Source organism: Pygocentrus nattereri, chromosome 6, assembly GCF_015220715.1.
Source record: "Pygocentrus nattereri isolate fPygNat1 chromosome 6, fPygNat1.pri, whole genome shotgun sequence".
NCBI lineage: Eukaryota > Metazoa > Chordata > Actinopteri > Characiformes > Serrasalmidae > Pygocentrus > Pygocentrus nattereri.
In genome coordinates, this window is record NC_051216.1 from 48,662,638 (window position 1) to 48,686,745 (window position 24,108).

General features: G+C 46.3%; 1 protein-coding gene across 2 annotated transcripts; it reads right to left on the minus strand.

The window, feature by feature from the left end:
• Positions 1-1,178: 1,178 nt before the first annotated feature.
• Positions 1,179-13,096, minus strand: LOC108440488 (LIM and senescent cell antigen-like-containing domain protein 1). Of its 2 annotated transcripts, none has more exons than XM_017719364.2 (11): positions 12,788-13,096; positions 11,088-11,247; positions 10,322-10,388; positions 10,118-10,238; positions 7,469-7,618; positions 6,232-6,382; positions 5,529-5,621; positions 5,233-5,281; positions 3,926-4,001; positions 2,519-2,671; positions 1,179-1,659 (listed from the first exon to the last, which is right to left on the minus strand). In XM_017719364.2, the coding sequence occupies exons 1-10, from the start codon at positions 12,946-12,948 to the stop codon at positions 2,533-2,535; spliced, it is 1,167 nt and encodes a 388-aa protein (XP_017574853.1). In that variant the 5' UTR covers positions 12,949-13,096; the 3' UTR covers positions 1,179-1,659; positions 2,519-2,532. The 2 variants fall into 2 exon arrangements, with proteins under 2 accessions (XP_017574853.1, XP_017574854.1); XM_017719365.2 differs by lacking the exon at positions 12,788-13,096 and adding an exon at positions 11,350-11,434.
• Positions 13,097-24,108: the final 11,012 nt, after the last annotated feature.

Sequence of the window (24,108 nt, forward strand, 5' to 3'; positions counted from 1 at the left end):
ACTTGTTTTAGCCCCACCCCTGCATTTTAGAGCAGGAGGAGAGGCCGCATCCCTGTCCCTCAGATTTCAGCTTAAAATGATCTTAAACAGTCACTGAAACAAGTTAAAGTTTCCGCAGTGCTCTGATTGTTTTGGTAGTGATGAAGTGGAAAATTCCATCATTCATTTGAATAAATAAACCTAATTAAGCTACAGGGTCACTCAGAGCAACAGGTCTCTAGTCTTAGATACACGAGGGCTGTGCAGCAGCAGACTGACCGCCGTGTTGGGCAAGTCACTGATATAAAGGCACATATTAAAGTGTTATTAAATTTAAAGTTAAATTATTCATCATTTATTTGTTGTTGTTTAGATGGAAGGTCACTGTACTGCTGGTTCCATAAAGACACTAATAAACTGACACCGACCCGCAGCACACAAGCCGTTCTACTGAAGAACACGTAGAAGAATAGGGTTAACGTTTTGGAATGACTGAGTCAAAGTTCTGACCTTCGTCCCATAGAAATGCAGTGGAAGGACCTGAAGCAGCAGTTCAATGGAGGAAAGTCACCAACGTAACAGAGCTGAAGCTGTTTTGTACGGAGAGGCTGAAACTCCACCGAGCCGATCAGGAATGGTCAACGGTCACCGGAAACATTTAGCTGCGGTTTTGGCTTCTCGAGGGGGTCAAACCAGATACTGAAAGCAAAGGGTCACATTCGTCTGCCACTCCCAGATCTGAAATACTGGACCGTTTTCCTCAGAACATAAAAGACCACGTCTGATATTTTTATCTTGTTTGTTTAGTTTAGTTTTATTTATCTACTGTTACGACTTTCAAGCTCCACTGTACATTTATTATGAGTTTCATTTTTCAATGAAAACCTCAGAAAACGGTGCCTCGCGTTTTCACATCAATACCAAGAGATTTAGTCCGTGGGCGGAGCTTTCATTTAGCCACGTTAATACGTGATTGAGGCTCATTGAGGCTTCACTCCTGTCCCTGTCCCTCCTGTCCCTGTCCCTCCTGTCCCTGTCACTCCTGTCCCTCATGACCACAAGGTGATGTCAGATGAATATGCATCAGTGTTGTGTTTCTTTCTTTCTATCAATAATTGGATTTCGACTCATTAACAGCAGCATAATTTAGAAACCCAGACATTTGAAGGACAAATGTACAAACTGTAGAACAAAACAAATCAAGCTTTGAACATTTTTGTTTATTGGAGTGGAAAAAAAGGTGTTTTTTCAAGAATGTCATTTATTTTCTAAGTATAAGCAGACAGACTTTAAGAGAACTCCTTATATGGGCATCGTGTGTTTAATTGATTATCACCCAAAAAGTGGTTAGAAGTGTCACATGATTGGGTAAAAATGAAAACAGTGCAGCACTGAGGTAAAAAACATGCAAGTCAGAATAATATTAAAACACTCCTTGCACTTCTTTACAGTCACTCATTGCAACTTTCCATATATTTGCTCTCATTTGTGGATCAAACACTGATTTGTGGTCACTACAAATACTATGCCTGTTTTCCATTTTCCACACACTCTACACCCTCATTCATCTTTTGCTGCACCCGGCACACGAGGCAGAACAGACCAGTACAAAATAACAAATATCACAAATATCTGTCCTTGATAATAACGAGGCGCTTCCAAGACAGAACTGCACCACTCCTGAAAAATAGGAAAACATGGAATTGGTAGGGCACTGGAAAAAATTCATTCGTGATATTGTACAAACCCAATTCCAGAAAAGCTGGGACAGGAGCTAAAATGCTCGGACACAGTGATGTCAGTAAACACCGTCCATTGCTGCAGGTTCGGGCTGTACTGTACACAGTGGAAGTCATAATTCAGCAATGTCCAGAAACACTGCCGCCTTCTCTGGGCTTGAGCTCATCTGAAATGGACTGATGCTCAGTGGAAACATATGTAGTGGTCAGTCTTTCGGACTGTTGATGGGTATAATGGATGTTGTAATGGCCTTCCAGTGAATAATCTGTGAAACCACGATTTACACTGAGCAACATATCGTCACTGTCCAGTGAAAAACACGCATCTCCATTTTTTGGGATTTTCACATTTCTGCGTCATTTGAGCTCATCTGCTCCTTTACATTGTGTGAAAATTTCATGATGACTGGATAAATAGAAATGCTGCAGAATTGCTTAGAATAAAAACGTTTTCCATTGACTTCCATTAAAAGTAAAGCATGTTTTTGGCCTCTCCTGTAAAGTTACTGTTTTGGAGATACTTGTTTTTCATTGGACAGAAACGATATGCAGCCTTTTAGCTGCCGTCATTAAGTGCTGCTAAAGGAAAGCTGGTGTAGCCCAGAGGTGAGCCTCCTGTTCCTTTTGGGAATGTGTTGCAGGCGTCAGTTTAGACTGAGCTTTGTTTATAAAAGCGATCACAGCGCTGTTTTACTGCCCCGATGCTTTTGGAACTGGGTTTGTCGTCATTTTTAAACACAGTGTGTGAAGTTAGTAAGACCAGAGTAAACCTGACTGAGGAAGAGGAAGACCTCACTAACCTGTCGGTGAACAGTCACAGACAGATGCCCATCTTCTTTTTCCTGTCCTTGGAGTCGTGCTCCCGTTTGGCCAAGCGGCGCCTCAGCTCCTCCGGCATTCTTTCATAGCACTGCTTACACACAGGCTTCAGATCCAGCTCCACAAACTTATCCCTGTGAGGTTTCCAGTGTGGAGAGATACGAGTGGTCAAACAGAAGGATTTCTACAGTGGGACAAAGTCTGGGTGATTATTGATCACATTCAATATTGGGATTTTTCCCTATAGGCCTGTATCCGCCCACAGTACGGCAGTATTAGATGATAATAAAGTTAATAAAGCCACGTCTCCTGAGTGCCGGTGTTCTACGCTGAAACAGCTCTCACAGAACTGATGCAGCTGGTTTGCTCTGCTTTATTTTAAGCTCCAAAGGGACTTTTACTGGGTGGAGTGACACAAGCGGTCCACACGTTTCTCAACCTCTCAACATGTTTCTGTACAGAGATCACACTTCTGCACATTTAAGTGCAAAATGACTGTTAAAGCTAAATTTAACATGAAAAAACATGAAACTTAAGGCTCTTCATGTATTTCATGTTTATTTTTTTCCAACATATTAAACTTTAAAACTTGTCGTGTTCGAGTTTGTTCGAGTTTGTTCGAGTTTGTTCGAGTTTGTCGAGGATGTTCACTTATTTCCACTTTTCAAACTCTTCAGGCTCTGTGCTGCAGTCTGGGACCCCTCAGTGCTTTCTAAAGGATTAGAATCAATCGGCTTATTATACAGACTGAAGTCTCAGCTCCCGGTAACGCTGCGTCGTGGGGCTGTTGTGTGGCCAGTGGGTGGACAGCAAACACAGAAGATTAGACTTTCTTGACCGATTTGTCACAGAAAGTAGAGATTTCCAGCAGCTAAGAGAGCAATCCCTATAATTCTGTTCACTTTAGATCAGACGCTGTGGATCTGGTTCCACTGATCACAGCGTCATCTTGAGGTGGTCTGATCACCGTCTAATCCGGACACTGCTCATTTCTGATGTAGCTTGTGTGTCCAGATCCTGACCGGATCTCATTTCCTCTGGTTTTAAATGTGTCAGGAACTACAGAGTACGCAGTGTAGCTTATACTGGACACTGTAGCTCATTAAAGGAGCGGTGCTGTATGCAGACGGTCAGTTCTGCTGGAACTGAGCTGCTTATCCTTCAACAAAGTGCTGTTAAAAAGGTGAGCAGTGAAGGTTTAAACAGGCATTCAGGTCTAGATCCTGTCTAAAATATGCATAATTATGTTATCAAATCTGCATTATTAAACACTGGATTAATCACAGTCATCAGCAGAAAAGGACGTTCTAGATAATAAAGTGTAGGTGTTATCATGTCAGTGCACAGCCGTGTGGTTCTAGGTAGCATGCAGGACTAAAGGGACTTACTTGAGGGTCAGTTTGGTGCTGCAGGTGGAGCAGGCGAAGCAGCCGATGCACCAGGCCTTATTCAGCGCTGAGACGACTGAAAGAGCAGAGAACGGCCCTGAAAACCACACGACTCAACCTGCAGAACAACGTCTGCTCACTCTTCTCAACACTGGACATCCTGCTGTCACCTCCCTCCCTGCCTCCACCTCTCACTCCATCTCCGACTCCCACAATCCTCTGGGAGCTCACCTGACTCCATGTAATCCACCTGTCCACGTTCAGCGCCACCTGATCACCGACTCTGGGCCGCTGCTACTCTGGTCATGTGTGTCAGTGTCAGTGTGAAGCGCTGGGCTTTTAGCTCAGGTGTGTAGTGAAGTTCTGTGTCCGACTGACCGTCATTACTGGGCCTTTTGTTCTGTGAGGTTCTCCCGGTTTGTTTTCTCGTTTTCGCCCTTCTGCCTGGCCCCTTTGGACATTCGTGCTCAGACCCTCTGCCTGCCTGCCCACCCTGTTTAAGCCTCGCCCACGTACGTCTCCGCCTTTCGTCGACAGACGCAGGCGAAGTTTGTAGAGTTTACACTTCTTGACTTTTCATTCTTTGTATTTTTCTGCTACTGAACACTTTATTGGCTGAAATCATCCGTCATGTGATCCACACGATAAACAACAGAACCACCGTCCTGCACTGCACGACCAAAACGTGTTTCCTGCTTTACTCACTGAAATAAACAAGACTAATGTTGCCGTTTTGATCCGTGTTGAGCTGGAACTCAATAATCCAGCAGAGGCAAATTCACTAATGTGATCAAACTCAGGGTCTCACATATCACACATCACTGGACTCTGACAGCAGAGTAAAGCAGCTAGGCCCCGCCCCTAAACCCTGTTTCATTAAACTACAGCAGTTCAGTTCAATTATCAAAGCATGTTTATGTTCAAACATTCTGTTTCTCAGCACAACTGGTTTTCTTTCATCTCGCCACGTCTTGGAGGAACAAACTGGAATCACCAAATGACATAAATAGCTGAATTTTGAGGAGTGCGGCTCACTTCCACTACAGGAATTAGACTGAAACGCTGTCGATCAATCATGCTGATTATTCTGGCCACATAGAAACAAGCAGGTCCACTGATTTTCCTCAGTCAAATACATTCTGTCAATCAAATAAAGCAGAGAGAAGTAACACAGACGAACAGACACGCACTTCAAATCCCACAAACACTTCAAAGCAGCTTCTGCCTTCATTTTTAAAGTGCAGTTATTGTTTATGATCAATGAAATCACAGGATCAAAGAAGCAGCTTCTCAGTTTGGTGTCCTACCTTCTCCTTCGATGACGTGGTTACAGTGGTGACAGACGTCTCCGAAGAGCTGAAATGACGGTAGTTACAGTTCAAATCAGAGCCTCTGTCTCTCTGCACAAGCAAACAACCTGCAGACCTTCACCTCCATCTCTCTTTACACGTCTGTGTCAAACAACACGGCCCTGAATTTCACCCAGTACAGACACGGCTGTGTCGCCCGCTTAAACGTTTGATTTAAAAATGTCTTTTAAAGACAAAAGAACAAAGAAAGAGTCCTAATTTACACGTTCAGGTCAGAGGGTTTGTTGTTTTACCTGATTGTAGTGAGTCTCACAGTAGGCCTGGCCTTTGCGCTCATAATGACGATGACCCAGGAAGGGTTTTTCACACCTAGCACAGACAAAATGCTGCAAATAAACACACACACACACACACACACACACACACACACACACACGCCCAACGTTTATTACACACTTCCATAATTAGTAATAGCGGAGCCCCGCTGGCGTTGAAGTCCCTGTAGTTATTGAATGTAATAAGTCTGTGATTTTAAGGAGTTACACTGATATAAACTGAGGCTTGGGGCCACTCGTTACCCACCAGATATTCCTCAAGGGCCTCTTACAAACTAGTGACCCAGAAAAACACTGGCTGGAAATGCAAGAGATGTTTAAGAATTAAAAAATATAAACCAGGCATCTGCGACAGTCCCTCTCATTTATCATATTTAATCTGTAATCAGATCAGTTGTTCCCACTTATTCTGTAAAGTGCAACCAAAATAAGCGTCCCAGCAGGACAGACGCTCTTACTGACTCTTCAAGGCTTAAAAAACTCTTTGTAGCCTAAGGTCATGTGGAGCTTTCTAGTTGACCACAAGAGGTCGCTGTTGACAACTTTTTTACCTTTAAACTCGGTGTTTCTTATCAATATCTATCTATCCGAGGCTCAAAGGGCCCATATGACAAACACATCCACTACTCCAGCCACTGTGTGAACCGAACGGCGTGGTCACCTCCACATGCCACTGCTTGCCCATCGCGTTCACCACCCTGCCCTCGATAGGCCTCCTGCAGGCGCCGCAGATCGGCACACCCATCTTGTCATGGCACGGCAGGCAGTACAGCTCGTTTTTTAGCTCTCTGGCATCAGCGGTCAGCTCCTTACTGTGGACAGAGTTTCCCCAGCAGCGTCAGAACAGCCCACATAACACCACCTTGATTTATTTTCATGTGACACCTGTGTTTCAAGATTATGGCTGGAATATCTGGCAGTTCTTCACTGTTTTAGGTAAGTCAAGGAACCATTTACCGTCTCTGAGACTTTCTGACCCAACATGAAGTTTACAGCTGCCACTGCAGCCAACAAGAACAGCATAAACTCCTCTAGAAAGCGCAGTGCTGCAAAGAACACGTAAGGCAGCTCAAAAGCTAGTTATTGCTGAAATCTCTGCCCTGTGTAGCATTTAACACGTCCGTTTGTCCATAAATCTCTCCAATGATCATAAGGGCAGAGAAATAAGGTGGATAACAGCCTTAAAGGGGAACTCCACTAATATCCCACCTTCAGCCTGCGCTGTGTGGTGTTGATGATGTGGTTGTAAATGTTAATAAATACTAATAACCTGATTCTGAACACCTGAGCACCTCACCTCCAAACGCCAGGAGTCACAGAGGCTCTGCTCACATTTCAGCCTCAACGCTCGAATCTGATTTTTCTCTCAGATCCGATCTCTCTAGCATGATGGTTCACACATTGAATAACAACTCTTTCATTTAATTGCTCTGTGAGGGGCTTTTAGAGACGTTGAACACTTGTTCAGACGTCTGGTTCCCAGTACGTTTCTATAGGGTGGAGCATTAGGGTAGAAGTTTTAGAAGAAGTGGTGGAATTTGTGCCACTTCAGCCTAATGTGAACATAGTCAAGTCAAGTCAAGTCAAGTCAAGTCAAGTCAAGAGGCTTTTATTGTACAAGTACACAGTGGAGTGAAATTACGTTCCTCCAGCTCCGGCAGTGTCTCCTCGCTGTGGGGAGACTCTCTTTGGACCTGCCCCATTATGCACTGCTTCATTCCAGACGTGTGGATCTCTCCTAATAAAGCCACTCAGCTCAGGCGGCCAGCCTCTGTGCCCTGATCATTACATCAAGCGATTGAACTTCTAGACAGTGAAAATGCCGGTCTGGTCTCATGGGAGTCCAGCAGAGAGCCTGTGCTCCTCCTGCCTTTAAAAAGCTGAATGTGGACACTCACCCACAGTTGCTGCAGCTAAAGTGGTCTGGGTGGTAGGGGTCACTCTTGAAGACCAGGGGCTGTTCATCAATGATGGCGTGACACTTCTGACAGATGTACTTGCCAAGGCTGCAGGCTCTCTCACGGTTGTGGCACGGACGACACAAGTGTCTGTGGGAAGTTGAAGCATCATTACACAAACGTCAGGTCATTTAGAGACGCTGTTCTACCAGGACGAGGAGCCTCGTCCACACAGCCGGCGAACCTCCTATTCAGGCACACCTCATTCAACTCATCAGGTAACCACCTGGTTTAAATGATGTGCCAGGGCAGGAAAATCCTCGAGCTGTGCTGGACTCAGTTCCCTAAACCCGTGAACACCATAAACAGCTCTGTGAAAAAGTTTAACTAATTAAAATGGACATTAAGTAGAGGATCTTTTTCAGCATCAGGAAAAACAAGAGAACACATATTTAGCAGAACATTACAGAACACTGTTTCAGTACGTATTGTGTTCCCTGCCACCCTTTGCTGTTATTATAGCTCCCACTCTTATCAGGAAACCTGCTTTGTGATTTTTAACAATATTTTCCCAAACCTCCCAAATTCAGTCTGTGGTCTGACAACTAAAACTGTCAGACGGTTCAGGAAAGTAAGGGACGTCTGTCCAGCTCACCGAAGCAAAAGACCATCAGATTGTTCCCAGCATAGAGTTCCAAAGCCAGTGTCTGTGATTCTGGGGGGTATCAGTGGTAACTTGCTCATCTGTGAAGGCGCCATTAATGCTGAACACATTTTTGAGCAAAATATGCTGCCCTCCATCTCTGCCCTCTGCCGAGATGGGACACCACTGCTTATTTCAACATGACAACAGCCGGAGACATTCTGAGCGTGGACGCCTGGCTGGCCTTCCTGCGGTCAGCCCCTGAAGACATGGGCAAAACGCAGCACTGAGGGCCCCTTTGGTGGTGCAGCTAAAGACTCGTATAACTGCAGCATGAAAGAGTTTCTGCTTTCAAAGCTCGATCAACTGGTGTCTTTTATCCCCAGACAGTCATTAAGTGCTGTTAAATGGGATGACCAAGCTTCCCTCTGAGCTCTCGTGTGTCTACACACAGATCACCGGGCCTCCTTCTCCGGTATCCTCCTGAGTCTGGTCTTAAGTGTGTTGATGATGAAGGTCCTGAGAAAAAGTCTGCGTCCGGTTCCTGTCGTGTTCTTAAAGCGCAGAACGGTTCTCACCTCTGTGCTCTCGAGTGTGTGTAGGTTCTGTTCTTACCTCAGAACAAACCCCACATAGAGAACCTTAGAGAGTCAGGATCTTCATCAGAACCGTGTCAGTGGGTTTAACAAGGAACTTCTTCTTAAGAAGCGCTGGAGAATGAGGCCCGATGTGTGTAAGGTAGAATACAATACATTGAGTCATACTGAACTGTAACGAGGCAGGAGACAAACATATACACTCATAATCGACACATCGGAGCACCTGATACACGTCCTCGGTTCTCTCGTTCTGGACAAACGTTATGCAAATTGACTGAGCGGCAGCCAATCAGATTGTTGCTATGTGTTGCGGTAATCGATTGTGTCCTGCACTCAGTCTCACACTATTTAGCACTGGAAAGCCCACTGAGCGGGAGATGTAATGGTTTTCTCATCCTTTCAGACCCACAGCGCTGAGTGGTCTTCTCACAGTGGAAGGATGGACAGAGACACCTGTGGATGTCTTCAGATCTGAAGCAGCTTGATGTTCTCCTCTCTCTCACAGATCTATGCAGAGGTGTAAAATTCAGGTCCAGAAAGTGAAAATCCTTCCCAGGATTTAGTTCCAACTGCCTGACTTCTCTAGTTAGATAGAATCACCAGCAGAGCTGTCCAGGCAGTTGGAACAAAATCCTGGGAAGGATTTTCACTTTCTGGACCTGAATTTTACACCTCTGGATGTATGTGAATAAAGCAAACATGCTCATGTTACACTGTGAGAAATGAAGGTTCTGTTCAAGGCCCAGTCAGTGTAAATGTTCCCTCAAAGGTTCTACAGTGGTTCTAAGGTCTGATTGTGGAGCTTAAATCAGTGTTTCCAGGTTAAAAGTTGGTGTTTGTTCCTTTTCATAACCGAATGTTTTAAAACAGAGCAGTAGAGTAAAAGCCTGGAGGCGAGGCAAGGCGGGGTGTGTGGAGTCAGTACATCTTCAGTTATGTTCCCTGACTGAAGGCACTGAGATGGAGCCTTGAGGGCTCCACCCCAGTGACAGTCTAGCACCTTCATTTCTGTCAGAGCACTGTTTAACCGCTGCATGTACTGCGTATCTGATGTCGACAGCCTCCTGAATAGAACTAAAACTTGGACTTAACGGCTGTTTTGACTGAATGAACTGTGGTCTCTGACTTTCACACAGTGCTGCACGTTATGGACGAACTCGGAAGAGAAACGGAACCAGAATTAAACAGGCTGTTCACTGAGCCTGGAGTCTTTCAATGTTCACGCAATAAGAGATTTGGCTTCATGCGCTTTCGCTGTATGCTTTCTTTAATCACAGCTGTCAGTGCCCACATCCTCCAAGCTCCTCGGTTTGCTCTGCTCAGTTTACTGACATTATTTCAGCTCAGATAAACTTCAATAAGTGAATAAAAGTCCATCTGTACATCAAATCCAAGTTCTTCACTCACCTGCCTGCGTTCTTCGCAAAGCCGACGTCAGCGAGCACAGCCTGGCAGATGTCACAGCAGAAGCAGTTTGGATGCCAGCTGTTGTTCATGGCCTTGATGACGCGGCCGATGATGAACTCCCCTGTGATCAATATGAAGGCGTGTGACACCAAAACACGCAGTTCTGACATTAAAAGGAACTGATAAGTTCAGGAAAATCCTCACCACACTGATTACAGCAGGGCGCAAACAGCATCTGGAAATCGTGCTCGCAGTACTTTCTGTCCTCAAACTGCGGAGAGCAAATCAGATCATTTAAAACTGAGGTCATTTAAAAAGACGTCTTCACAAAGACACGGTTAACGTCCACTCCTCTACTGGCTAAAGTCCAGATCAGGGTTTTCAGCTTTAAGACACCTGAAGTGACCTCTGTCTGGACTGTTCTTTAACTGGGTTATACATTTTGTATAGGTATTACTTGTATGTATGGATTCTTCTGAGCTTATATGGAATGTTGATGATGGAAAACAGTGGAAAATCTGGAATAATGAGTTTTCTTTGGGGACTATTTTGCCGCACAGCGCCCTACATGTCTCCCTCCACCATGAATGGAGTTGAAGTTCTCTAAACTCTCATAAAACAGCGTCTCAGTCATCAGGCAGTGAATTCAGAACCAGTTCATGTAGGAACTTTCTGTAGGAGCTTTTAGAGGGAAGTCTGGTTCCCATCACCACCACTGGGAACGGTTCTGACTCAGGAGAGAACCGCCCTGAACCGCTCTGTTTACATCTTAACTAATCAATTATCTAGAATTTTTTCTCTTTGAGAAAGGCGAAAATTGGAGTTCCTCTTTGATGAGAGCACCTTTAAGTGGTTTTAAGCACCTTTAAATGAGCCACTACCTGCTGTCTGATATCTACTCAATACACCTGCATGATTACAGCTCTGGTGATGACGCTGAGCGAGGACAGATGAGGAGGAGCAGCCGCACCTCGTAGAACAGTCCATCTGGAAACTGCTGGAAGCACTGAGCGCACACAAAGCACTGCTCGTGGTACAGCTCCCCGTTACTGTTCACGATCCTCTCCGCGGGGGAGAAGCCCGCCTTGCAGAGCTCACACACGGCGTTGGCCAGCGCGTTCGCCATGTTACTGCGGGAGGAACAGACATGCACTTGGTCAGGAATACAGGACTGCATTTCAGGACTGCACCTGAAAAAAACAACAATAATAACACAGAGACTGAACTTTTACCTTTTAATAAGAGAGGAGTTTTTTCTATTTACACCAATGAGGCGTAACATCATGACCACCTCCTTGTTCCTGTAGTTCCACTTTGTAGTTCTACAGTTACAGACTGTAGTCCATCTGTTTCTCTGATACTCTGTTACCCTGTTCTTCAGTGGTCAGGACCCCCATGGACCCTCACAGAGCAGGTACTGTTTGGGTGGTGGGTCATTCTCAGCACTGCAGTAACACTGATGTGGTGGTGGTGTGTTAATGTGTGTTGTGCTGGTGCGAGTGGATCAGACACAGCAGTGCTGCTGGAGTTTTTAAACACTGTGTCCACTCACTGTCCACTCTATTAGACACTCCTACCTGGTCGGTCCACCTTGTAGATGTAAAGTCAGAGACGACAGCTCATCTGCTGCTGCACAGTTTGTGTTGGTCATCCTCTAGTCCTTCATCAGTGGCCACAGGATGCTGCCCACAGGACGCCGCCCACAGGACGCCGCCCACAGGACGCCGCCCACAGGACGCCGCCCACAGGACGCTGCTGGCTGGATATTTTAGGTTCAGCAGCGACACTGAGGTGTTTAAAAACTCCGGCAGCACTGCTGTGTCTGATCCACTCAGACCAGCGCAACACACACTAACACACCACCACCACCACCACCACAATGTCAGGTCAGTGAGTGTGGAAACAAGGCGGTGGTCATAATGTCCGGCCTGATCGGTGTGTATATGTTCTAAATCTGCAGTAGCTGCACTTTTTAAGGTATTTTCATTACTGTGAGCTGAATCACTTCCCCCGACCGCAGCTGGCCGCTCCTGAGGTTCATCGCCAAAACACACAGGTTGAGGTGCAAAGCGAGTGAATGTAGAGGTCATGTAGAGGTCAAAAATAAGGCGTGGCCTTATTAATGCGTGGGAACGAGATCCTAATGCGTGGCCACGATTTAGTAAGACGTGGGAATAAGATCATGCCTTACTAAGTTGTAGCCACACATTAATTTATTCATACACACCGTCGCCAGCGAGGCTCCGCAGGAATCAACTTATGTAATAATAACACTTCATCCACCGTGTCTCCCACTCAGGGTGAGGGTCAGCGTTAACGTGCCACATATCAGTGACCAGACTGGTCGCCACTCAGTTGATCTGGAGCTAATCTGCAGGTTGGTCCAGGAACAGACGTTACGTTTAATGAGTACATACTTAACAGGGTGTGTAGACTTCTGCACACGCCACAGCTATTTTATTACAGCTGTTATTTTATTATTTTATTTTTCCTGTTTTTTAAGCTGATCCCATGTAAAGTACCTGAGCATTTATTTTTCCTGCTGCTTTCCTGGCGACCAGTTGACCAGCTGACATGACCAGGTCATCCGTTTGACCCTCTGCTTCAGCATTTCAGCAAATAAAGAAGTGAACACGTCTTTAAGGAGGACAGGAGGAAATCGGGGCTCACTAGCGCACGTAGAAGTCACAGAACTCCTTGTAGACCTTGACGTCGCTACGCCTCCTTGGAGAGGTGGAGAGAGGCACATTGGCCTCCCCGCCGTTCTGTCCATGCTGGACCCCATTCAGCTCCCCCTGTGTGGCCTCAGTCTCTTGGTTCTGGTCCTCCATGGTGTCCGACTAAGCCAGCGGTGCCACAGCAGAGAGGTGAGTGAGAGGAATCCAGAGGTAATCCACAAATCTCGGCCACTGAGAGAGAGAATAATGTCCCTGTCAGCCACCCTGAAACAGCTCTGAGCAGAGAAGGTCCCCACCTCCTCACTCCTGTCCTCCCCCCCCCCCCCCCCCCTCACTCCTGTCCTCCCCCCCCCTCTCTGGAAAGCTGGGTCACTCTTTCAAAGTAAGAGCCCGGCTGCCTAAGCCCAGCTGTAGAACAGAGGAGAACGCAGAATGCAGGTGTGGTGGTTCTGCTGTGAAACCACAGTAAATACACACTGGTCCTCTAAGGGTTCTTTAGTACAGAGAACAGTTCTATGGACAGTTCTAACAGTTCTGCAACACATTCTCCTTCAAGCTGAAGAACACTTTAATCATGGAAAAGGCTCTTTGAGTGATCATGGTTCTATGTAGAACCATTTTCTTTGCTAAAGAACCCTGGAAGAACCTTCATTTTGAGCCATGATTTTACAGAAAATTCTGAAAGCTCACAGAACCATTTGCATGCTTTATTGGTTCTTTGCATTGTGAAATGGATCTTCAGATGTGACAAATGTGTAAAATGGTTCTATATGGCACCAAAAACAGGTTCTTCTGTTGATACAATGTCAAGCCTGAAACAACAGAAGGCCAGAAATGCCCAGTAAGTCCAGGGATTCAAACCCACAACCTCCTGTTTGCTGCGTGAGTCACGAATCCAAATCAGTTAACGAGGCTGGGCCTCTGACAAGCGTAGTCCATCACGTTTATTTCAAATGAAATATGAACGTTTTAAATAAAAACTAATTGCAGAAGGCTGGAACTTGGGCATTAGCTAGAACCCAGTCATTAAATGAACCTAGGTAGCAGCTTTATGCGATGGTCTAAATGTTTAGGCCAGCGATAACGAGGTTTTATTTCAGCTTAACTTTGTTAAATAAAATTAAAATATACCTACAGGGGACTTTTAACAAGGCAGAGCTCCAGCTGAAGTTCCCCGACTCTACAAATAGACCAGAACCCTCATCTCCAAACTAGGCGCTAGCAGCTGCCGCTGTTATCATACCAGGCGAGCTTCTGGCTGGAGGGTGGGGGGTTGGGGGTCCACTGTCCTGCTCTGTTTATATTCAGCCTGCCTTCATTTGGAGAATAACTGTTGTGCATCAGGCGGCTGGTCAGGACATTAACACAGCAGAGAACGTGATGACCAGTCCAGTCTGATCTCAGTTTTACAGGAACGCTGTCCTGACCGCACTAACGAGGATGTCTAATCAATGACCTGCTCTGATTAGAGGGGCTCAGAAACACTGAGCATCAGGAATTCACATCAGGAATGGAGCTTCTACATGAAAAGTGCTGAACTGCGTCTCCTCATTTATGAATTATTATTATTCATAATAATGATATAAAAGATATACTATAGACATAATGTAATAGATAGTTTCCACCTACGAAACGTGTTATAAACATAACGTTTATTATTCTTATTAATATTATTATTATTATCATCGTTATTGTCAATAACACGTAATGTGAAGTAATAAGTGAAGAAAGTAAGAAAAGCACTCGCGCGGTATGAAACTGCTGATTTTAGATGTTCTAAAGCCTGAAACAATAATAAATAACAAAATAAACTGAGAGGCGATAACACTTCCTATAAGCCCTGCGCTCACTGTGCTTTATAAATACATTTATAAGGTGTTATATGGCATGCATAACTCATAACACTCATAACACTCATAACGCCTGCCATACGCTTAATTATAGTTGCTTGATTAATAATTGCTTATAAACAACGGTTATAAACAATGTTTTATATGCTACGATCTGCGTTCATAAAACACTGCCAGTGTAAATGCTTGTTATCCAGCATCACAACAAACTGCATCCAGGCAAATGTCACCTCCACCCCCAGCAGCTCCGGGAGCGATGGAGCCTGACCTTATGAAGTCATACGCTTTTACCTTATATAGTCTTATGCATGTCATTATAACTATCCAAGCTTAGGCCCAGTATTATAAGGTCATGTATGCTGCATAACACCTTTATAATGCGTTATGAATACAGGATTCACAGGAAGGGCTACAAACAGAAAGCTATTATGTCTTGTGAAGGGTTTGGATGGTTTGGACACGTCAAGCTGGCGCCTGGCCTGAAACACTGAGCGGCGGTAAACGACACCACCACTGTTAAAAATACCAGCCGACCTCCAGGACCACAGAGTCTCTCAGTGGCACAAGGTCAGTGGATTACTGGAACACCAGGACCGGCTCTGCAGAGTGACACCGGATTTCACGCCTCACTTTAAACTCCAAATTTAGTTACTAAACTTAAGACTTCATTCAGGACTAACAGTTTATAACACGCCTTCATAGTTAACCCTTAAAATCCCAGGCTTATTACACAGTAAGGCTTATTATTCAGTAATTACAGGGACTGCAGTGCAGACTGACTGAGCTGTTCTTAGGTTATAGAGGTGTGTAATACACTTTGGCCATTCAGGGGTTAATTTGTAACCATGCAATGTGTTTTTTCTTCAAACATTACAACACATACAGTATAATACACACAGTGAAGGGTGCTGCTTATGTAATGTACCATGGCGGGAATACAGGGAGCAGCACTGAGGCTGGAGCAGATTCTACATTAGACATTACTGTAATGATCTTTAAGGTTCTCTGTGTGGGCCGAGCTCTCAGGACCCTCTCACTAACGCAGGTTCGGGTCTCTGTTTACACGTCAGTTAAGCTGCAGACCTCAGCACACCGGTATTCAAGCCTCCCAACAATGTAAACATTTATATTTTGATTTATTTCCACATTTCTGTCATGCTGGGATGTTATAAGCATCATGGGGCGTGGGAATAAGGTGGACAGCTGAGAGCAAGTTTAATGAGGCATGTTAGGTTCATCAGAGGTGAGTATGAGTTTGAGCCCCAGGAGATCAGCGCATTACCCAGCACGTCTCATGCTACTGCACGTTGTTCCTCAGCGGGTCACCATCACAGAAAATAGCTGGGTCTGAACCAGGGGTCGCAACCCAAATGTTACCATGAGCCGTTTTGTCCTTTCAAAAAAATTCACCCACAGTGGGAGCCACAACACGTTATGTCCACTTTCTCATCTGGGCTGTAAATATGTGTGAATATATGCTAATGAACCCAGACTGACCTTGCTCTGCTTTCGTTTTAGCTCAGCTGTAGCTGCTGCTCTCACATCTCCAGCAGAGGCTGAAGTCGCTTCTAATTCACCAGTTTCTTGTTCGAATTTTTCCGTTCCACCTTAAATGGCGTCTGAGGCGTCAGCATGTAACTGCTGCACTATTTAAGGTGGAACTGGAAAATTCGAATAAGAAGCTGCTGAGTGAGAAACTTCAGCTTCACGACTTTTTAGTGTTTCAGTTTCTCATTATAGATTAAACGTATCAGGAAACCAGCTGGAGTGATTATAAACGCTGATCAGTCAGATCATCTCCAAATTATCGATGTCCGTCTGTCTGCGTTGCTATGGTGACCAGCCGTCTGCGCTGATCTTCATGGTTAAAGGGTGAATCAGCAGTTCTACATTAACTCCAGCGTTTAAGACCATTTACTGTTAAACTGTGTTGAAGGATCAGCAGAGCTTTATTTTACTGTAGAGGAGGATTATTTTATTATTACCTGCTGATCTGATTCAGCTGTGGAGCCACAACAGGGCAGTCGACACTGCCCACAGAAGGCCTTGTCTTGTCTGGTGACCTGTGTCCACACTGCCCACAGAAGGCCTTGTCTTGTCCGGTGACCTGTGTCCACACTGCCCACAGAAGGCCTTGTCTTGTCTGGTGACCTGTGTCCACACTGCCCACAGAAGGCCTTGTCTTGTCTGGTGACCTGTGTCCACACTGCCCACAGAAGGCCTTGTCTTGTCTGGTGACCTGTGTCCACACTGCCCACAGAAGGCCTTGTCTTGTCTGGTGACCTGTGTCCACATTGCCCACAGAAGGCCTCGTCTTGTCTGGTGACCTGTGTCCACACTGCCCACAGAAGGCCTTGTCTTGTCTGGTGACCTGTGTCCACACCGCCCGCAGAAGGCCTTGTCTTGTCTGGTGACCTGTGTCCACATTGCCCACAGAAGGCCTTGTCTTGTCTGGTGACCTGTGTCCACACCGCCCGCAGAAGGCCTTGTCTTGTCTGGTTTGGAAAGCCGAGCAGGGCTCAGCTTGGTCAGTGACGTCCCGTCACTCTCTTTATTTTGAAAGCCACCTTTGAATACAATCAAAAGTACACGACGTTCCAGAAAGGAGAAGGAATCTTAAAAGGCACTGCGTCTATTAGGCTCACATAGAGAGGCAGATTACTTTAAAAGGCTGTACAGCCAGACAACAATCACAGTGACTAAACCCCTGGCAGAAGGTCTCGTCTGTCTGAGTTCAGAAGCAGAGCAGGCTCAGCCCGGTCAGTGCCTGGATGGACGGCTGCCAGGGACTCTTTGGTCATAAGCTTTCCAGACACACACATCTTCTAAGCCGCTTCTCTTTCTGGGTCACGGGGAGACCTGGAGCCTATCCCAGCGGTCATCAGGCGGAGGGCAGGACGGGCTGCCAGTCCATCACAGGGCAGTATTCTAACACGCAAAATGCCTTTTCGTTTCTAGTCAACGTCGTTCTTCAACCTGAAAAACTAAAAACTTAGTTAGTTTTTACACATTTTTATTCAAATTTGAGATCATTTGAGGGAGAATTGGCTTTTATTAGACATGAAATGATGTCAGTTTTGACATCATGTGACTGGAAGGTCGCCGGTTTGATGCCCAGAGCTGACAGTCCATGACTGAGGTGTCCTTGAGCAAGACACCTAACCCCCAACTGCTCCCCAGACGCTGTGGATTGGGCTGCCCACCGCACCGGGCAAGTGTGCTCACTGCCCCCTAGTGTGTGTGTGCTCACTAGAGTGTATGTGGAGTTTCACTTCACTGATGGGTTAAATGGGGAGGTGGAATTTCCCCGCTGTGGGACTAATAAGGGTCTAATATATACAGTGTGATATATATATACAGTGTAAAGGACTCTAATGGTTTAACAGGTGCTCTGATTCTATGTGATGGTTTCCTAATGGGATCTAAAGGTGTTCAATAGGAGAGGAGTGTTATTCCTACTATCATTACTATTATTTTTATATCTTAATCCTAATGTTTTTCAAACAGTCCTTTTTCAGCTCATACCAAACAGAGACACTTGACATTATTTTAATGTTTACATATTTTCTGCTTTGCATATCCCCGCCCTGAGCAGAACCAAACCTCGCAGCCCAGCTGTAATAAATCCTGAAGAAAAGCAAGTAAACTGAGAAACTCCCAATTTCCCAAACGCTAGGGGGCGCTCCTGAGCCAGTCCACAGTGAATGTGTTCATATGGAGCTTTAGAGTAAAATCACTGTTTATAAATGTTTAAATATTTTACTGTAAGAGAATAAAATCGATCACTGAACAGCTTAAAACACTTTCACGCCGCTGTTACACAGCCAATGAGCTGCTCCGCCCGCCCATCAATCATCCCGCTCTAGCAGTAATGCCCCGCCCCCTGCTGCCCAAACCCGTTTACTGTACAATAATTATTACTGTGATTATTGTAGAAATCTGCTAAATAACTGTTTACATGCAATTATGTAAACAGGCTCCGTTCAAAGTGTTGGTCGTTCTGTCGGGAGGTCACACGTTTGATCTCCAGTGATGCCACAGCCATCGGTGGCTGGGAGGACCCTCTGTTAGCTGACATGACGGAATGTTCTCCTCCAGGTGTGTGAGCTGCCCAACGACACTGTGTTAGAGGCAGTGTGTAAAGATGTAGTGGCTGGGTTTAGAGGCAGTGTGTAAAGATGTAGTGGCTGGGTTTAGAGGCAGTGTGTAAAGATGTAGTGGCCGGGTTTAGAGGCAGTGTGTAAAGATGTAGTGGCTCGGTTTAGAGGCAGTGTGTAAAGATGTAGTGGCTGGGTTTAGAGGCAGTGTGTAAAGATGTAGTGGCTGGGTTTAGAGGCAGTGTGTAAAGATGTAGTGGCCGGGTTTAGAGGCAGTGTGTAAAGATGTAGTGGCTGGGTTTAGAGGCAGTGTGTAAAGATGTAGTGGCCGGGTTTAGAGGCAGTGTGTAAAGATGTAGTGGCTGGGTTTAGAGGCAGTGTGTAAAGATGTAGTGGCCGGGTTTAGAGGCAGTGTGTAAAGATGTAGTGGCCGGGTTTAGAGGCAGTGTGTAAAGATGTAGTGGCCGGGTTTAGAGGCAGTGTGTAAAGATGTAGTGGCCGGGTTTAGAGGCAGTGTGTAAAGATGTAGAGGCCGGGTTTAGAGGCAGTGTGTAAAGATGTAGTGGCCGGGTTTAGAGGCAGTGTGTAAAGATGTAGTGGCCGGGTTTAGAGGCAGTGTGTAAAGATGTAGTGGCCGGGTTTAGAGGCAGTGTGTAAAGATGTAGTGACGGGGTTTAGAGGCAGTGTGTAAAGATGTAGTGGCCGGGTTTAGAGGCAGTGTGTAAAGATGTAGTGGCCGGATTTAGAGGCAGTGTGTAAAGATGTAGTGGCCGGGTTTAGAGGCAGTGTGTAAAGATGTAGTGGCCGGGTTTAGAGGCATTGTGTAAAGATGTAGTGGCCGGGTTTAGAGGCAGTGTGTAAAGATGTAGTGGCGGGGTTTAGAGGCAGTGTGTAAAGATGTAGTGGCCGGGTTTAGAGGCAGTGTGTAAAGATGTAGTGGCTGGGTTTAGAGGCAGTGTGTAAAGATGTAGTGGCTGGGTTTAGAGGCAGTATGTGAAGATGTAGTGGCTGGGTTTAGAGGCAGTGTGTAAAGATGTAGTGGCTGGGTTTAGAGGCAGTGTGTAAAGATGTAGAGGCCAGGTTTAGAGGCAGTGTGTAAAGATGTAGTGGCCGGGTTTAGAGGCAGTGTGTAAAGATGTAGTGGCTGGGTTTAGAGGCAGTGTGTAAAGATGTAGTGGCTCGGTTTAGAGGCAGTGTGTAAAGATGTAGTGGCTGGGTTTAGAGGCAGTGTGTAAAGATGTAGTGGCTGGGTTTAGAGGCAGTGTGTAAAGATGTAGTGGCCGGGTTTAGAGGCAGTGTGTAAAGATGTAGTGGCCGGGTTTAGAGGCAGTGTGTAAAGATGTAGTGGCCGGGTTTAGAGGCAGTGTGTAAAGATGTAGTGGCTGGGTTTAGAGGCAGTGTGTAAAGATGTAGTGGCCGGGTTTAGAGGCAGTGTGTAAAGATGTAGTGGCCGGGTTTAGAGGCAGTGTGTAAAGATGTAGAGGGCAGGTTTAGAGGCAGTGTGTAAAGATGTAGTGGCCGGGTTTAGAGGCAGTGTGTAAAGATGTAGTGGCTGGGTTTAGAGGCAGTGTGTAAAGATGTAGTGGCCGGGTTTAGAGGCAGTGTGTAAAGATGTAGAGGGCAGGTTTAGAGGCAGTGTGTAAAGATGTAGTGGCCGGGTTTAGAGGCAGTGTGTAAAGATGTAGAGGCCAGGTTTAGAGGCAGTGTTTAAAGATGTAGTGGCCGGGTTTAGAGGCAGTGTGTAAAGATGTAGAGGCCGGGTTTAGAGGCAGTGTGTAAAGATGTAGTGGCCGGGTTTAGAGGCAGTGTGTAAAGATGTAGAGGCCGGGTTTAGAGGCAGTGTGTAAAGATGTAGTGGCCGGGTTTAGAGGCAGTGTGTAAAGATGTAGTGGCCGGGTTTAGAGGCAGTGTGTAAAGATGTAGAGGCCGGGTTTAGAGGCAGTGTGTAAAGATGTAGAGGCCGGGTTTAGAGGCAGTGTGTAAAGATGTAGTGGCCGGGTTTAGAGGCAGTGTGTAAAGATGTAGTGGCCGGGTTTAGAGGCAGTGTGTAAAGATGTAGTGGCCGGGTTTAGAGGCAGTGTGTAAAGATGTAGTGGCCGGGTTTAGAGGCAGTGTGTAAAGATGTAGTGGCGGGGTTTAGAGGCAGTGTGTAAAGATGTAGTGGCCGGGTTTAGAGGCAGTGTGTAAAGATGTAGTGGCTGGGTTTAGAGGCAGTATGTGAAGATGTAGTGGCTGGGTTTAGAGGCAGTGTGTAAAGATGTAGTGGCCGGGTTTAGAGGCAGTGTGTAAAGATGTAGAGGGCAGGTTTAGAGGCAGTGTGTAAAGATGTAGTGGCCGGGTTTAGAGGCAGTGTGTAAAGATGTAGTGGCTGGGTTTAGAGGCAGTGTGTAAAGATGTAGTGGCCGGGTTTAGAGGCAGTGTGTAAAGATGTAGAGGGCAGGTTTAGAGGCAGTGTGTAAAGATGTAGTGGCCGGGTTTAGAGGCAGTGTGTAAAGATGTAGAGGCCAGGTTTAGAGGCAGTGTTTAAAGATGTAGTGGCCGGGTTTAGAGGCAGTGTGTAAAGATGTAGAGGCCAGGTTTAGAGGCAGTGTGTAAAGATGTAGTGGCCGGGTTTAGAGGCAGTGTGTAAAGATGTAGAGGCCGGGTTTAGAGGCAGTGTGTAAAGATGTAGTGGCTGGGTTTAGAGGCAGTGTGTAAAGATGTAGTGGCCGGGTTTAGAGGCAGTGTGTAAAGATGTAGTGGCCGGGTTTAGAGGCAGTGTGTAAAGATGTAGTGGCCGGGTTTAGAGGCAGTGTGTAAAGATGTAGTGGCCGGGTTTAGAGGCAGTGTGTAAAGATGTAGAGGGCAGGTTTAGAGGCAGTGTGTAAAGATGTAGTGGCCGGGTTTAGAGGCAGTGTGTAAAGATGTAGTGGCTGGGTTTAGAGGCAGTGTGTAAAGATGTAGTGGCCGGGTTTAGAGGCAGTGTGTAAAGATGTAGAGGGCAGGTTTAGAGGCAGTGTGTAAAGATGTAGTGGCCGGGTTTAGAGGCAGTGTGTAAAGATGTAGAGGCCAGGTTTAGAGGCAGTGTTTAAAGATGTAGTGGCCGGGTTTAGAGGCAGTGTGTAAAGATGTAGAGGCCGGGTTTAGAGGCAGTGTGTAAAGATGTAGTGGCCGGGTTTAGAGGCAGTGTGTAAAGATGTAGAGGCCGGGTTTAGAGGCAGTGTGTAAAGATGTAGTGGCCGGGTTTAGAGGCAGTGTGTAAAGATGTAGTGGCCGGGTTTAGAGGCAGTGTGTAAAGATGTAGTGGCCGGGTTTAGAGGCAGTGTGTAAAGATGTAGAGGCCGGGTTTAGAGGCAGTGTGTAAAGATGTAGTGGCCGGGTTTAGAGGCAGTGTGTAAAGATGTAGTGGCCGGGTTTAGAGGCAGTGTGTAAAGATGTAGTGGCCGGGTTTAGAGGCAGTGTGTAAAGATGTAGTGGCGGGGTTTAGAGGCAGTGTGTAAAGATGTAGTGGCCGGGTTTAGAGGCAGTGTGTAAAGATGTAGTGGCTGGGTTTAGAGGCAGTATGTGAAGATGTAGTGGCTGGGTTTAGAGGCAGTGTGTAAAGATGTAGTGGCCGGGTTTAGAGGCAGTGTGTAAAGATGTAGAGGCCAGGTTTAGAGGCAGTGTGTAAAGATGTAGTGGCCGGGTTTAGAGGCAGTGTGTAAAGATGTAGTGGCTGGGTTTAGAGGCAGTGTGTAAAGATGTAGTGGCTCGGTTTAGAGGCAGTGTGTAAAGATGTAGTGGCTGGGTTTAGAGGCAGTGTGTAAAGATGTAGTGGCTGGGTTTAGAGGCAGTGTGTAAAGATGTAGTGGCCGGGTTTAGAGGCAGTGTGTAAAGATGTAGTGGCCAGGTTTAGAGGCAGTGTGTAAAGATGTAGTGGCTGGGTTTAGAGGCAGTGTGTAAAGATGTAGTGGCCGGGTTTAGAGGCAGTGTGTAAAGATGTAGTGGCCGGGTTTAGAGGCAGTGTGTAAAGATGTAGAGGGCAGGTTTAGAGGCAGTGTGTAAAGATGTAGTGGCCGGGTTTAGAGGCAGTGTGTAAAGATGTAGTGGCTGGGTTTAGAGGCAGTGTGTAAAGATGTAGTGGCCGGGTTTAGAGGCAGTGTGTAAAGATGTAGAGGGCAGGTTTAGAGGCAGTGTGTAAAGATGTAGTGGCCGGGTTTAGAGGCAGTGTGTAAAGATGTAGAGGCCAGGTTTAGAGGCAGTGTTTAAAGATGTAGTGGCCGGGTTTAGAGGCAGTGTGTAAAGATGTAGAGGCCAGGTTTAGAGGCAGTGTGTAAAGATGTAGTGGCCGGGTTTAGAGGCAGTGTGTAAAGATGTAGAGGCCGGGTTTAGAGGCAGTGTGTAAAGATGTAGTGGCCGGGTTTAGAGGCAGTGTGTAAAGATGTAGTGGCCGGGTTTAGAGGCAGTGTGTAAAGATGTAGAGGCCGGGTTTAGAGGCAGTGTGTAAAGATGTAGTGGCCGGGTTTAGAGGCAGTGTGTAAAGATGTAGTGGCCGGGTTTAGAGGCAGTGTGTAAAGATGTAGTGGCCGGGTTTAGAGGCAGTGTGTAAAGATGTAGTGGCCGGATTTAGAGGCAGTGTGTAAAGATGTAGTGGCCGGGTTTAGAGGCAGTGTGTAAAGATGTAGTGGCCGGGTTTAGAGGCAGTGTGTAAAGATGAAGTGGCGGGGTTTAGAGGCAGTGTGTAAAGATGTAGTGGCCGGGTTTAGAGGCAGTGTGTAAAGATGTAGTGGCCGGGTTTAGAGGCAGTGTGTAAAGATGTAGCGACAGCAGCGCCATGCTGCCCTCCGAGCTCAGCAGCGCTGAGAAGATCACCGATAAAAAAACAAAAACAAAGCAGCCTTTTGTGTTTTCTGGCCTGCAGAGCGAGAAATGAAGGTTCTGCTCAGGTACAGTTTAGTTCCTTAAGCTCCGAACAGTGTAAACATTCCTCAAAACTCCAGCAGTGGTTCTAAGGTTCTTCAGGTGAGAAGCCGGATGTTTTAAAACAGGACAGAAGAATAAAAGCCTGGACACTAAATAAATGAATGATAATGGAAACACACCGGTGGGTCTTCCTTCTACTGTGGGACATTAAAGGGAGGTTCTGGGTGATTAGAGGCTGTTTTAACTGCTCGTTTTCAGCCGTTGGGTTCCATTCACTCCCATTCACTGAGGACTCGCTCGCGGGCGCCCCCTGCTGTTCAGCAGCCCTGTTTCTGATATAATGGGGGAAATAGGAAGCGGCTCCTCATAGACCGGCTCTGCTTCCGCCCCTCAGGCCCGCCTCCCGCGCACTGCGCATGCTCGCACACTTTCTGGCCCGTGCGCTTTTCGGCACACCCCGCGGCATGACGCACTGCTGACGAAGG

Coding starts and splice junctions, on each gene's coding strand:
- LOC108440488 (XM_017719364.2), bottom strand. CDS start 12,948: ATGGAGGACCAGAACCAAGAGACTGAGGCCACACAGGGGGAGCTGAAT. Junction 11,248..12,787: donor TGTGACTTCTACGTGCGCTA/GTGAGCCCCGAT, acceptor TTCCTCCCGCAG/TAACATGGCGAACGCGCTGG. Junction 10,389..11,087: donor CAGATGGACTGTTCTACGAG/GTGCGGCTGCTC, acceptor TGCTCTCCGCAG/TTTGAGGACAGAAAGTACTG.